We start from the raw sequence: 15,245 nt of genomic DNA on the forward strand, positions 1-15,245 counted from the left end.
GTTTCCGAAGTAAGAAAATAGAAGAAGGGGGTTCTGCAGGAGTCGGTATTGGGGCCATTGCTTTCAACGTTATATGTCAGTGATCTGGACGATGGAATTTAGAGCTTTGTGGCCAAGTTTGCAGATGATACAAAGATCAGTGGAGGGGCAGGTGGTGTTGAGAAAGCAGATTAGGAGAGTGGCCAAAGAAATGGCAGATGGAATATAGTATATGGAAATGTATGGTCATGCAGTTCTGTAGTGGGAATAAAGGCAAAGACTACTTTCTAAACAGGGAGAAAATTCAGAAATCAGAAGTGCAGAGGGACTTGGGATCTCATTGAAACCTATCAAATACTGAAAGGCCTGGGCAGAGTGAACATGGAGGTGGTGTTTCCTATCGTAAGGGAGTCTGGGATCGGAGGGCAAGACTCAGAATACAGGGATGTCCTTCTAGAAAAGAGATGAGGAGGAATTTCTTTATCCAGAGGGTGGTGAATCTGTGGAATTCATTGCCATGGACTGCTGTGGAGGCCAAGTCATTGGGTATAATTAAAGCAGAGATTGGTAGATTCTTGATTAGAAAGGGCATCGCAAGTCATGGGGACAACACAAGTTTCAAGTGTAATTATCATGCAACTATGCATGAACATAGCCAAATGAAACAGCATTCCTCTGGGGCCAAGTACCAAAACACGTTACCAACAGCACACAGCACACAGCATAAATAGCATGCATGGTGACAATTTTAGAATACATACAGTTACAAAGAGAAAAAGATATATAGCCCAAGTCCCTGAGTTGTCTGCTAGTTCTTCCACCAAGCGAACACCAGAGGGCAGCACTGAATAAGCATCAGAGATCAGCACCAAGTGGGCACTGGAGGGCAGCACCAAAGGTAGGTGCCAGCCCCAACCCAATACAAAATCCAGTGGCACGCAGCCAGCACCGGTGCCTCCTTTGCCGGTGACCACAACCGGCAACTCCGAGGCATGGGGGCTTTATCCGCACAACAACCGAGGCAACACAACTCCCCCATTGGTCACACCAATGAACCAGTGAACTGAACTTTCAGTACTCTGCGTTACCAATGTCCAACAGGGTCTTGCGATGACAGTGAAAGCATCTCAGACAATCACTCACGGCTTTTTTTTGGACCGCACATCCCACCTCGGCACAACAGTACGCAACAAGTCCAGGCAATGACACAACGGTACACAGTAAGTCCAGCTCCGTCGCTATCAAGCAACTCGCCGATGGGATGGTCCTGCATTATTGATGTTCTTGGTTTCCAGCAGTGACTTGCGATCATGAAAGAAACATACAGGATGAACAAGCACACCTTTGATTGAACCCGGAGTGGTCGCTGTGTCAGAGCGCGCCGCCATCTTACCGGAAGGGGATTGAGCGGGACAATAAATCAGCCATGACGGAATGGCGGACCATTCTCAGTGGGCCAAATGGCCTAACTTCATCCCCGTGCCTTATGGTTTTATGGTCTAAGAAAGAGAAATAGAAAGAAAAGTAATGAGTCTGGGTTGTGAGTAACTGCTGACGTATATTCATATAATGGTTGTTTGCAGAGATATAAGACCTTACAACCCAAAGATTGGCTTTGTTGTAGGAGTGTCCACATCAGGATCAAAAGCACAGGGGAAATCAAATACACAACACATCAGAAAATATGGTTCCAACTTTGAATGCATGGTGTGTGCAATGCAATGCTTCTGTTATATAATATAATTGGAGCCTAACGTTTAGAAAATGCACCTCTTCGACAATAAATTTACTTTGAACCTTGAACACTGAAACTGCTTTTATTTTTAATATGATGGATAGAGAATAGTACATTAATGCACACATTCCTCTCCGCAATTCACCTGAACATCAAACACAGAAGATTATTCCTTCCTACAACTATTGAGACATTTCCCCTTGAAAACAACCTTTATAGCCTCTCAACTTTAACTGATTGATGGATTTGAAGGAATTTTTTGATTCTTTTATTTCTATTGATACTGTTAACTCATTCATTTCAAGGAAGTCTGCTCTTTTAATTAGAATTGGAGTCATGGTTATAGATTTATACAGCACAGAAACAGGCCCTTCAGCACAATGTGTCTATGCCAGCCATGGGGCCTTTCTGAGCGAGTCCAATTTGCATGTATCAGGTCCATATCTCTCTGAATTTTTCCTATCCATGAACATGTGAAAATTTCCTCTAAACACTGTAACTGTATCCTTCACAACCACTTTCTCTATCAGATCTTCCTACACGCCTTCTATTGCCTGTGTGAAAAACTTGCTCCTCTGGACCCTTTTAAATCTTTCCTCACTCACCTTGAACCTATGTGCTCTAGTTTTTGACTCCCCTACCCTGGGAAAAAGACTACGCCCCTCAGGATTTTATAAACCTCATCTACATTCCAGAATAAATAGTCTCTACTTGTAACTTAAGGAGAGACTAGTCTTGCAACATCCTTGTGAATCTTTTCAGATTCCCCCTCTCCTTTAATCATGGGCTTCCTGCACGTAGCTTGGTGACCAGAAAGGCACACAAAATTGCAGCTGTAGTATCACCAACACTCTATACAGTTGCAACATGATACACCAAGTCTAGTACTCAGTGCTTTGTCAGATGAAAACAAGAATGCCATATCCACAGTACTGTAAATGGCAATGAGGTTCACTCCATGATAAGCCCAAGACTTTTGCCAGTACTGTACTTCTACGCTGGGTCTCAGCTCCACAACACTCCCCAGGGGCCTGTTGTTCAGAGTGTAAGTCCTGCCCTGGTTTAACTTTCCTAAATGCTTTCCTGTCTCACCCTTCAGTAACTTACCCATCATTGATGTTAGGCTCACAGGATGGTAGTTCAGAGGATGTGCTCTCCAATGCATTGATAAAATTGTGAAAATATTAAGCGACGATGAAAGGTTACACAAACTCCTTTTGAGTAGCCTGATAGCAGAATGCTGCACGTGGTAGAGACTTGATGTTAAAAACAAAATGATAGAAATGTTCTGCAGGTCAGAAAGCGTAAGTATATAGTATTTAAATTTACACTCAGTGGCCACTTTATAAGATGCACCTGTACACCTTCTCGTTAAATCAAATATCTAATCAGCCAATCATGTGGCAGCAACTCAATACATAAAAGCATGCAGGCATGATCAAGAGGTTCAGCTGTTGTTCAGACCAAACATCAGAATGGGGAAGAAATGTGACCCAGTGACTTTGACCGTGGAATGATCGTTGGTGCCTGGTTTGACTATCTCAGAAACTGCTGAGATCTTAGCCTGACAGTATAGAGCAATAGAATCATAGAATATTACAGCACAGAAACAGGCTCTTTGGGGCATCTAGTCCATTCCAACCTGATCTGCTTAGTCCCATCCACCTGCACCTGGAACATATCCTTGTAAACCCCGTCCATCCACATGCATATCCAAAATTCTCTTAAATTTTGTAATTAAACTCACATCTACCACTTTCCCCGGCAGGTTACTTCTGCACTTGCAAAACCCTATGGGTGAAGGAGCTCTCTCTCAGATACCCCTTAACCATTTCACCTTTCACTCTAAAGTACCCGTGAACATTCACTATATTTTTAGACGTTAACACAGATACAGTAGAGTTTAATAAGTTAAATATATTGATGATTTCAAAAACTGCAAATTTACATGAAATAACAAATTGTTTGCATGATTCTCTAAAGAAAAATAATGATCGATTATTTTAGAATATCCTTCTCAATTCATCTTGTGAACATTTGTTGAGATTTTTCGAAGTATTATTGATGCTGAATTTCTGACAATGCTTTTATGTCTTAAAGCAGAATAGCGCTCGGCAACATAAGAGACAGAAGACAAAATCCTATACAATGCATTGCTTTGGAAGGGATCAATTAATTCAAGTGGTTTAGTTGTACGTTTGTAAATATTGGGGTAAGCAACAATAACATTCTCTTAATAGTCTTAATAAAAATATTGTATTAATTATTCAGTCATCATAAATCTGAGACCATGACAACTGGACTATGAATATTAATAATCCAATTTTTATCTTACTTCTGAGATGTGTTAGAAAAATGTGTCTTCATATTCAATAAGAAATTTAATTGAAATTGTATGAGATTAACCCTCACTATACATGTAAAATCAATATTCAAGGTCATTAAATGAGCTAATTGTTACAAAAGCTCATCTAGAATTTAGGGAAGGTATCTGCCTTTCCAAGCTGGCTAATGGCATAGTGGCATCAGTGCTGGACTTCGGAGCGAAGACTCCCGAGTTCGAATCCAGCTGGCTCCTGTGCACGCTTTCCACCCATGCTGGGTTGAGCATCAAGCTAGCAACTCGGCCTTGTAAAAATAAGAAAGCCTGCTAAAAAAACGCAGTCATGACGGCGTCCCGATGACTCCACTCGGAGTTAAGTGCTTTCTTCTTTCTTCTTCTTCTGCCTTTCCTACACAGACTATCTATGATTGCAGACTCAACAATATGATTGATTTTCACCTGCCTTGGGGGAAATATAGATGGATCATAAATGCTTGCCATATCATGTGAACAAAAAAGGTTCAATAGAATATACTGTAACAAAAAACCTAAACCTAACTCCAAGGGTTTCCCTGCAGGAAATTTTCACACAGTGACCACTTTATCAGGTACACCTGTTCAATCATGCAAATCAGTCAATCTAATCAACCAATCATGTGGCAGCAACTCAATGAATAAAAGCATGCATATACGGTCAAGAGACTCAGTTGTTGTTCAGAACGGGGGAAGAAATGTGATCTGTGACTTTGACTGTGGAGTGATTGTTAGGAGCCAGACAGGGTGGTTTCAGTATCTCAGAAACTGCTGATCTCCTGGAATTTCCACGCACAACAGTCTCTAGAGTTTACAGAGAATGGTGCAAAAAACAGAGGATCATCTAGTGAGTGGCAGTTCTGTGGACAAAAACACCTGATTAATGAGAGAGGCCAGAGGAGAATGGTCAGAGTGGTTTGAGCTGATGGAAGGTGACAGTAACTCAAATAACCAAGTATTACAACAGAAGTGTGCAGAAAAGCATCTCGGAATGCACAACATGTCAACCCTTGAAGTGGATGGACTACAGCAGCAGAAGACCATGGAGATACACTCAGTGGCTACTTTACTAACTTAATAAAATGGCCACTGAATGTAGCTTTAAATTGTTCACTAGAAGTCAGACTTCAACATCAGAAATTTGTCTTAAAATATTAACAGTTGGGCAATGTTTGTTATAGTGTGTTTGTGATAGTCTATGTGGATTCACCCATTGAAACTAGCCCTCTATATTCCCTCTGAGAAAACAAGGCCATAACTGAGGCTTGTTAATATCTAGGAGCACAGTGGATGAAGCAGCATCAGTAAAGGGAAACAGACAGTCAACATTTCAGGACAAGACCCTTCACCTGAGAAGTCGAAGGGAAATAACCAGTGCGAAGAGGTGAGGGCATGGTGTAGGGCCAGAGCTGGAAAGCGATAGGTGGATTCAGATGGGGGGGGTGGAGGAGAAAGGAAAAGTGGAAATAGCAACAGAGGCTGACAGGTGTCAAGTGGAGGTAATAACGGGCTGCAGGTGTTGGAACCTGTTACAAAAGGAAGGTGGAACTAAATAAAGAAGGTGGTGTAGGCAGATTGGGACAGCGGGGTGAGGGAACCCAACTGGAAGAGTTGGAGAGGGAATTCACTTGGATGAGTGTGAGAGATTACACCCAGATGGAAGAGTTGGAGAAGAGATCCAGTTGGAAGTGTTGGAATGGAGACCCAGTTGGAAGTGTTGGAGAGGGGATACACAGATGAAAGATTAGGAGAGGACACCCAGTTGGAAGAGTTGGAGATGGACCAAGTTGGAAGAGTGTGAGAGAGGGGACACAGCTGGAAGAGTGTGATAGAAGGTTCCCAGTTGGAAAAGCTGGAGAGGGGACACAGCTGGAAGAGTGTGTGAGAGGGGACCCGGTTAGAAGAGTTGGAAAGGAGACATGGTTGGAAGGGTTGAAGAATGTGAGAGAAGGAATCCAGCTGGAAGAGTTGGAGAGGGGACTCGATTCGAAGGTTTGGAGAGGGAACTCAATTCAAAGGTTTGAAGAGGGAACTTGATTTGAAGGTTTGGAGAGGGGACTCGGTTGGAAGAATGTGTGAGAGGGAACTCAGTTGGAAGAGTTGGAGAGGAGACCCAGTTGGAAGAGTGTGAGAGAGGGAATCCAGCAGGAAGAATTGGAGAGGGGATCTGGCTGGAAGGTTTGGAGAGGGGATCTGGCTGGAAGGTTTGGAGAGGGGATTCGGCTGGACGATTTGGAGAGGAGACCCAGTTGGAAGGCTATATGGTGGGGAAAGAAACAGGGTCAGGGACCTGGGAAGTTGGGGGGGGGGGGGAAAGAGAGACTGGGAGTTTGGTGTGTGAGGATAGACCAGGAGGAGAGAGAAAGTGACATAGTGGGAGAAGGTTAACTGAAACTGGAGAATTCAATCTTTATGCCCCAGGCAAAATATGGTGCTTGTCATCAGTTTTTATTTGCCACAGTTACCAGCATCTGCACTCTTGTGTGTATCCAAGCTTGTGTTTCCAGTACTCATACTGTGATTTTTTTTATTAGTAACTTTGTACCTTTTCCTCTTTTTCTTCTTTATTTCTTCCTTTCCCCCAAACCAGTGTGCTTTCTGCTCCAACATACAACGTGCTAGAGGAACTCAGCAAATCAGGCAGCATCTATGGAGAGAAATGGACAGTCAACTCAGGAACATTACCTCATTAGTCATATTTTTTGCACTATTCATTTATTTTGTAATTTATACTAGTTTGATGTCTTACACTGTAATTTCAGATCCTATCAGACAGTGATAATAAACCTGATTCTGATTCTGACATTTTGGGTCAAGACTGTTCATCGGGACTTCCAGAACCAAAAGGTTAAATGTCTGTTTCTCTCCACAGATCTGCTGATGTCCTTCAGTATGTTGTGCATTGCTTCAGATCTCAGCACTTGTGGTATCTTGTGCCCCATGCTATCTCTAGAATATTTCTACAGATGTACTGTGGAGAGCACTCTGACTGCTTGCATCACTGTCTTATATGGAGGGTCCAATGCCCAGGATTGAAAGAGGCTGCAGAGGTTTTTAGACTTCTCCATCACTCACAAGCTGCCACACCATTGAGGACATCTTCAAAAGTCAGTGCCTCAGGAAGTCAACAGCCAACGTTAAGGATCTTCATTAGCCAGGATTCTCTTTTCACTGCTACCATCAGGAAGGAGGTAAAGAAACTTGAAGACCCTCACAACGTTCCGTGTACAACTTCTTTCCCTTTGCTATCAGATTTCTGAACGGTCCATGAACCCATCAACACTTACCTCGCAGTTCCTCTTTTGTCCTTTTTATTTGTTCATTTTTTTGTAATTTATTGTAATTTCTCTACGTTTTGATCTATACCACTGCTACAAAAGAACGTATTTCACGACTTATGTCAGTGATAATAAACGGGATTCTGATTCTGACCTGACTGTCAGATTTGCCTGTGTTTCGGCTACAGTAATGGAGGTGGGGGCATCCCAGAATCCCCCTCGGCAGTAAATTGCCTGTATAACATCCGCCGGGTGTTGTGCGGTACTCCCGCCTGTAGATGGCGGCATGCGAGGGCGAAACGCGTCCCCTCAGCATTTGCAGTGACAGTGACAGACGCTGCTGAAAGTTGAAAGTGGAACGAAGTGCTGCATGTAACCGTGGAAGCACTCGGAAGGGGATCGGGTGAGTGAATTTGCCTCACATTTCAGTCTGCTCCCGCTGCTTGCCAGTACGCCTGTTTGGGTTTTGCAGCGACCTGATGCCCTACCTGCATGCTGGTCTCCGAGCAGCTTGGAGAGGGCTCTCCCCTGCTCGGTACGCCACTCTGACCGCTTTGCAAGACCCTAAGGCCGGCGCCCTTGTCCTGAAGTCCCTATCCACCGATGTCTACGAGAACCTGGGGCTGGAGGACTGGCTGCACCAGTGCGTGGAGCCCCGGGACCGGGAGATGCTCCTGCTCTGGAGGAATAGCCCTGCCGTGGTCATCGGCCGCCACCAGAACCCCTGGCAGGAATGCAACTTGAAGCTCATGAGGCACAAGGGCGTCCAGCTTAGCCGCAGGAGAAGCGGGGGAGGCACAGTCTACCACGACCTGGGCAACATTAACGTGACCTTCTTTACCTCCAAGAAGCGATACGACAGGCGCGGCAACCTGGAACTGATCATCTCTGCCCTGAAGGGAATTCGACCTCACTTGGACATCATGGCCACCGACAGGCTGGATCTGCTGCTCAACCGCGCCTTCAAGATCTCGGGGACAGCCTCCAAGATCGGAAGGACCACTGCTTACCACCATTGCACCTTGCTTTGTAATTCAGATAGCTCCCTATTGTCCTCTGTGCTCTGCACTCCTCATCAGGGTCTGAAAAGCAATGCTACCCCTAGTATACCTGCCATTGTGAAAAACCTCCAGGAAGAGGATCCCACTCTCACTTGCGACATCTTGATGGATGCTATTGCAGCAGAATATTCAAGGCGCCATGGCCTCCAGAACCAAATCTTGTTCATAGACCCCAAAGACACATTGGTGCTGCCAGGAGTTGACAGGTTTACGCAAGAGCTTAAAAGCTGGGACTGGATCTATGGAAGAACCCCCACGTTTAATGTCTGTCACACCTTCTCTGTGGACCATAACTTATCAAAGGCAGAAGTTAAATTGAGTATGAATATCAACCGTGGCCGGATTGAAACCTGTAACATTGATGTCTTGTCTGACTGGCTGCCTTCGGAAATGTGTGACCAGTTGTCCACAGACCTCATCGGCAGCAAGTTTTGTCCCACTGAAACGATGGTTTTGGCAAATGCCCACTTAAGGGTTTGTCCCCAGGATAGTATACTCCATAATAAATGGAATATGCTTTGTGAGCAAGTTATGGCAATTATGTAATTTTTGGTCTGAATGATTGTAGAGGATATGTTGTACATCTGGATAGACTTGAATTTAACACAGCTGAAACTGCAAGCTGTTAGCTTGAATCTAGAGAGGGTTTGTTCTATTTTTTAACTCTTACTCAAAGATGAATTTTACCAGAACATTTTCTCTTTTATACTCCACTTTATTAAATTAAATATGAAAATACACTCAATGACCGCTTTATTGGGTACAGGAATGAACCTGATGTGGTCTTCTGTCTCTGTCACCCATCTACTTCAAGGTTCAACGCATTGTGTTCAGAGAGACTGCTCTTCACTCCACTGTAGTAACAAGTGGTTATCTGAGTTACTGTCTCCTTCCCGTTAGCTTGAACCAGTCTGGTCATTCTCTAACCTCTCTCATTAATGTGGCATTTTCGCCCAGAGAACTGCCACTCACTAGTTTTTTTTTTGATTTTTGCTCCATTCTTTGTAAACTCTACAGATTGTTGGGCATGAAAATCCCAGGAGATCAGCAGTTTCTGAGACACTCAAAACACCCTGTCTGGTACCAACAGCTATTCCACAGTCAAAGTTACTTAGATCGTATTTCTTCCCCATTCTGATGTCTGATCTGAGCAACAACTGAACCTCTTAACCATGTTGGTGTGCTGTTCTTTGTTCGGTTGCTGCCAGATGATTGGTTGTTTAGATATTTGCATTAATGAGCAAGGTACAAGTGTACCTAATAAAGTGGGCACTAAGTGTAATTGCACATACAAACTGCTGGAGGAACTCAGCAGACCAGGCAGCAACTATGGCAAAAAGTAAACAATTGACATTTCAGGCTGAGATGCTGCTATCCCATAAATGCTGCCTGTCCTGCTGAGTTCCTCCAGCATTTTGTGTGTGTTGCTTTGGATTTCCAGCATCTGTCAGGGTTATTTCAGTGTGAATAGAAACAGGGTGCTTAATTTTAAATTAAAATTGGAAATTTTTGGAATTATGCTGCCTTGGTCTCTATGTATTTCCAGCATTGCCCATTTATTGCAGATTCCACCCTTTTGAGGTATTTTTACAGAGCCCTTGAATTTTAATCTAGAGATTTAAAATCCCATTCTGGGTCGCTGAAGAAATTAAATTTGAAGAAATTAATATTTCTGCAATTTAAAAGGAAGCTCATCCCAGAAATGATATACACAATCTTCTGGATTGTGAAAACAAACAGCGTGTTTACTTGAGCATTGAAAACGACTGTATGTGAAGTTCAAAGTACAGTTATTATTGAAGTATGTATGCACTATACCAGTGGTCCCCAACCACCGGGCCGTGAGGAAACAATATGATTTGGCAGCGTGACCGTGTTGCCGACTTGCTGGTTGGCGCCTTCTTGCCCAGACTCTTGGTGGCAGATATGCCAAATGTAACTGACCAAAAAACATTTTTCTTAAAATAAAAATGTTTTAGAAAAAGGATGGTATGTAATTTTCGTGCAGATAATTTTAGCATGTAAAAAAGCCAGGAAAAAGCCAAAAAGCCAGATGAATTTTCTGACGACAACCACATTGGGAGGGGGAGGTGGGGCCTAGCAGAAGTTAGAGAAGTTGATGTTCATGCCATCAGGTTGGAGGCTACCCAGACGGAATATAAGCTGTTGTTCCTCCAACCTGAGTGTGGCTTCATCTTTACAGTAGCTAGGCCCCACCTCCCCCTCGTACCCCATCTGTTACTTATTTTTATGCACACATTCTTTCTCTCACTCTCCTTTTTCTCCCTCTGTCCCTCTGAATATACCTCTTGCCCATCCTCTGGGTCCCCCCCCCCTTGTCTTTCTTCCCGGACCTCCTGTCCCATGATCCCCTCGTATCCCCTTTTGCCAATCACCTGTCCAGCTCTTGGCTCCATCCCTCCCCCTCCTGTCTTCTCCTATCATTTTGGATCTCCCCCTCCCCCTCCAACTTTCAAATCCCTTACTCACTCTTCCTTCAGTTAGTCCTGACGAAGGGTCTCGGCCTGAAACGTTGACCGCACCTCTTCCTACAGATGCTGCCTGGCCTGCTGCGTTCACCAGCAACTTTGATGTGTGTTGCTTGAATTTCCAGCATCTGCAGAATTCCTGTTGTTTGGATATAAGGAACCACCTTCCAGTATCACCCCTCAATGTGACCATCTTGTTACCGGAAACAAGCCCAGGGCTCCCACTGATTCAGCAATGTAGGTGTGTTGCAATGATTTTATATGTTCATACAAGGAAAATATGCACTGTGTTTAATATCCAAATGTTACTGAAAATGTTATGATGCTATTGACTTATAAATGATTTATAATTGACTTATCACTTTCATGCGAGGAAAATATGCGCGGTGTGTTTAATATTAAATTCATTAGATAAACCCTTTTAGAAACAAAATTGAGTTTATTAGCCACTTATAAGTGCCTTAGTTGAATTATCACCTATATTCCAGTCGTGATTAACGCCTTCCCTGACCGCCCCCCCCCCCCCCCCCCGCCGTCGGCCAGTCCGCAGGAATATTGTCAATATTAAACCGGTCCGCGGTGCAAAAAAGGTTGGGGACCATTGCTCTATACAGCCTTGAGATTCGTCTCCTTACAGGCAGCCACAAAACAAAGAAACCCAATAGAACCCATTTTTAACAAAAGATTGTCGAACACCCAACTCTACTTGCTTTACACTTATGACCATGTGGCTAAGCACGGCTTCAATGCTATATTCAAGTTTGCTGCCGTAGGCTGAATCAAAGATCGTGATAAACCACCACACAGGAGGAGATTGAAAATCTGGCCGAGTAGTGCCATAACAGCAACCTTTCACTCAATGTCAGCAAGACCCAGGATCTGAGTATCAATTTCAGGTGAAGGAAACCAGTAGTCCATGAGTCAATCCTCAATGGAGGATCGGAGACAGAGAGGGTTTAAATTCCTAGGTGTTATTATTTCAGAGGACCTGTCCTGGGCCGAGCACGTGTGCAATTATGAAGAAAGCATGGAAGCACCTCTACTTCCTTTGGAGTCTACGATGATTTGGCATGACATCTAAAACTTTGTCAAACTCCTATAGAGTATATTGACTGGCTGCATGCCAGCCTAGTATGGAAACACCAATTCCCTGAATGGAAACTTCTACAAAAAGTAATGGATATGGCCCGGTCCATCACAGGTAAAGACCTCCCAATCATTGAGCCCATCTATACGGAGTGTTGTCACAGGAAAGCAGCATCCACCATCACCCAGCCCATGTTCTCGTCTCACTGTTGCCGTCAGGAAGAAGATACAAGAGCCTTCGGATTTGTACCACCAGGTTTAGCAATAGTTGCTACTCCTCAACCATCAGTCTCTGAACAAAGGGGATAACTTCACTCGGAGTATCAGTTCACTTGCCCCATCATTGAGATGTTCTCACAACCAATGGACTCACTTTCAAATACGCTTCATCTCATGTTCTTGATCATTATTATTTATTTATATTATTGTTTCTTATTGCATTTGCACAGTTTGGTGTCTTCTGCACTCTGATTGAATCCACAAGTTGAGCGGTCTTTCATTGATTCTGTTACAATCTATAGTCTATAGATTTGTTGAGTATGCCCACAAGAAAAAGAATCTCAGGGCTGTGTATGGTGACATATATGTACTTTGATAATAAATTTACTTTGAACTTTGAATGTGCAGGAAAAAATACAAATCGTGAATACTATAACAGTGAGCAAACAATGTTCAGAACGAATTTCACAAAAGTGAGTGCGCAGCCATGAAGCCGGTCATCACTGCAGCCGGTCTTGGAGCTCATTGGTTGCTGGCCACAGCCTCAGCTCAGCATAGAGACGGTTAAACGTTGTGGAGCAGCTAGCAGAACACTGGCCCGTCCCTCTTCTATTGCCCCAACCGTATTTTATTTCCTCTCATTTTGTGCTGCTTATTTAATTTATCTATAAACTGCTATTTAATTTGGTAACAAATTAGGTGTTTAAATGAAATACAGAACAAATACTACTACAGTGCTATAAAGCTGAGTATCAGTTCTTTAAAGTTATTGATGGAGGAATTCAGCCAGTATGTTACCGTATCCTTTTGATTGACTGTAAATGAACAAAATCAGTGTAGACGTCTAGTGTAGATAATGGACTGCCTTCATGCAATGTTTTTGACAAATGAATCCTCCGAATCTTCATTTTCATTGTAACATTCAAGGTGATTGTTGATACTTTCAATGTAATTCCTAACTTGTTGACGTAGTGAAATTGTTTCATTTTCACTCCCGGCCATTTCTGGCATCTCCAAGCCTGAATGCTTGAGACTGCAGTGAGCAAAATAAGTTCTAAATGATCTTGTTACTGATTTCTCACCAACTATCAGTGACAAAAATCACTGCTTTTTGAACACAAGCCAATGCAACTGACGCTATTCAAAGCTTCGCTCTAAGCACGGTGTTGTGTCCATGAGCGATGCAGGTACACACAACTGATGCAAATTGGAAACTGGCAACAGTCTCCTGCCCCAATTAAGTGGTTTAGTCTAAATAAACTAAGAAATACGGCTGTTCCGTCAATTAGTTTTTGTTCTTGAAGTGTTATCCCAAATAAGTGATTTGACTCCGACTTACTGATGGCCCAATTATCCAGAATCCACTGTACTTCTAATAATTTTGATTATGTATTAAAATGTATTGCTGCTGGAAAACAACGAATTTCACAATATACGCCAGTATTATTCAACCTGATCCTGATTCTGATTCTGATTTTTGCATTGAGCTTGTACAGGTCGACCTTCACTAATCCGGCACCATTGGGACCTGAGGAGTGCCGGATTGGCGAAAATGCCAAATTACAGAAGGATCACATCTATCAATGCCGGATTATTGAAGGGACTGGATTACAGGTAGTCGGATTAGTGAAGGTCGATCTGTACTAACATAGAAACATAGAAAATAGGTGCAGGAGTAGGCCATTCGGCCCTTCGAGCCTGCACCGCCATTTATTATGATCATGGCTGATCATCCAACTCAGAACCCCGCCCCAGCCTTCCCTCCATACCCCCTGACCCCCGTAGCCACAAGGGCCATATCTAACTCCCTCTTAAATATAGCCAATGAACTGGCCTCAACTGTTTCCTGTGGCAGAGAATTCCACAGATTCACCACTCTCTGTGTGAAGAAGTTTTTCCTAATCTCGGTCCTAAAAGGCTTCCCCTCTATCCTCAATCTGTGGCCCCTCGTTCTGGACTTCCCCAACATCGGGAACAATCTTCCTGCATCTAGCCTGTCCAATCCCTTTAGGATCTTATACGTTTCAATCAGATCCCCCCTCAATCTTCTAAATTCCAACGAGTACAAGCCCAGTTCATCCAGTCTTTCTTCATATGAAAGTCCTGCCATCCCAGGAATCAATCTGGTGAACCTTCTTTGTACTCCCTCTATGGCAAGGATGTCTTTCCTCAGATTAGGGGACCAAAACTGCACACAATACTCCAGGTGTGGTCTCACCAAGGCCTTGTACAACTGCAGTAGTACCTCCCTGCTCCTGTACTCGAATCCTCTCGCTATAAATGCCAGCATACCATTCGCCTTTTTCACCGCCTGCTGTACCTGCATGCCCACTTTCAATGACTGGTGTATAATGACACCCAGGTCTCGTTGCACCTCCCCTTTTCCTAATCGGCCACCATTCAGATAATAATCTGTTTTCCTATTTTTGCCACCAAAGTGGACAACTTCACATTTATCCACATTAAATTGCATCTGCCATGAATTTGCCCACTCACCCAACCTATCCAAGTCACCCTGCATCCTCTTAGCATCCTCCTCACAGCTAACACTGCCGCCCAGCTTCGTGTCATCCGCAAACTTGGAGATGCTGCATTTAATTCCCTCATCCAAGTCATTAATATATATTGTAAACAACTGGGGTTCCAGCACTGAGCCTTGCGGTACCCCACTAGTCACCGCCTGCCATTCTGAAAAGGTCCTGTTTATTCCCACTCTTTGCTTCCTGTCTGCTAACCAATTCTCCACCCACACCAATACCTTACCCCCAATACCATGTGCTTTAAGTTTGCACACTAATCTCCTGTGTGGGACCTTATCAAAAGCCTTTTGAAAATCCAAATATACCACATCCACTGATTCTCCCCTATCCACTCTACTAGTTACATCCTCAAAAAATTCTATGAGATTCGTCAGACATGATTTTCCTTTCACAAATCCATGCTGACTTTGTCCGATCATTTCACCGCTTTCCAAATGTGCTGTTATCACATCCTTGATAACTGACTCCAGCAGTTTCCCCACCACCGACGTTAGGCTAACCG

General features: G+C 43.6%; 2 protein-coding genes across 2 annotated transcripts in view; both read left to right on the forward strand.

Annotated features, from left to right (window-relative positions):
* The first annotated feature begins 7,680 nt into the window (after positions 1–7,680).
* On the forward strand, positions 7,681–10,476 carry lipt1 (lipoyltransferase 1). The gene has a single exon (XM_072262778.1). It carries the CDS (start codon positions 7,828–7,830, stop codon positions 8,953–8,955), a length of 1,128 nt encoding a protein of 375 aa, XP_072118879.1. The 5' UTR covers positions 7,681–7,827; the 3' UTR covers positions 8,956–10,476.
* A 553-nt stretch (positions 10,477–11,029) lies between these two features.
* alg8 (ALG8 alpha-1,3-glucosyltransferase) overlaps positions 11,030–15,245 on the forward strand; it is a 51,805-nt gene continuing 47,589 nt past the window's right edge. Inside the window, exon 1 of the mRNA XM_072262775.1 lies at positions 11,030–11,139. The gene's annotated coding sequence lies outside the window, so the exon portion shown is untranslated. The remainder of the gene's footprint in view (positions 11,140–15,245) is intronic.

The sequence above is a fragment of the Mobula birostris genome, chromosome 7 (assembly GCF_030028105.1).
Source record: "Mobula birostris isolate sMobBir1 chromosome 7, sMobBir1.hap1, whole genome shotgun sequence".
NCBI classification, from domain to species: domain Eukaryota; kingdom Metazoa; phylum Chordata; class Chondrichthyes; order Myliobatiformes; family Myliobatidae; genus Mobula; species Mobula birostris.

Coding starts and splice junctions, on each gene's coding strand:
- lipt1 (XM_072262778.1), top strand. CDS start 7,828: ATGCCCTACCTGCATGCTGGTCTCCGAGCAGCTTGGAGAGGGCTCTCC.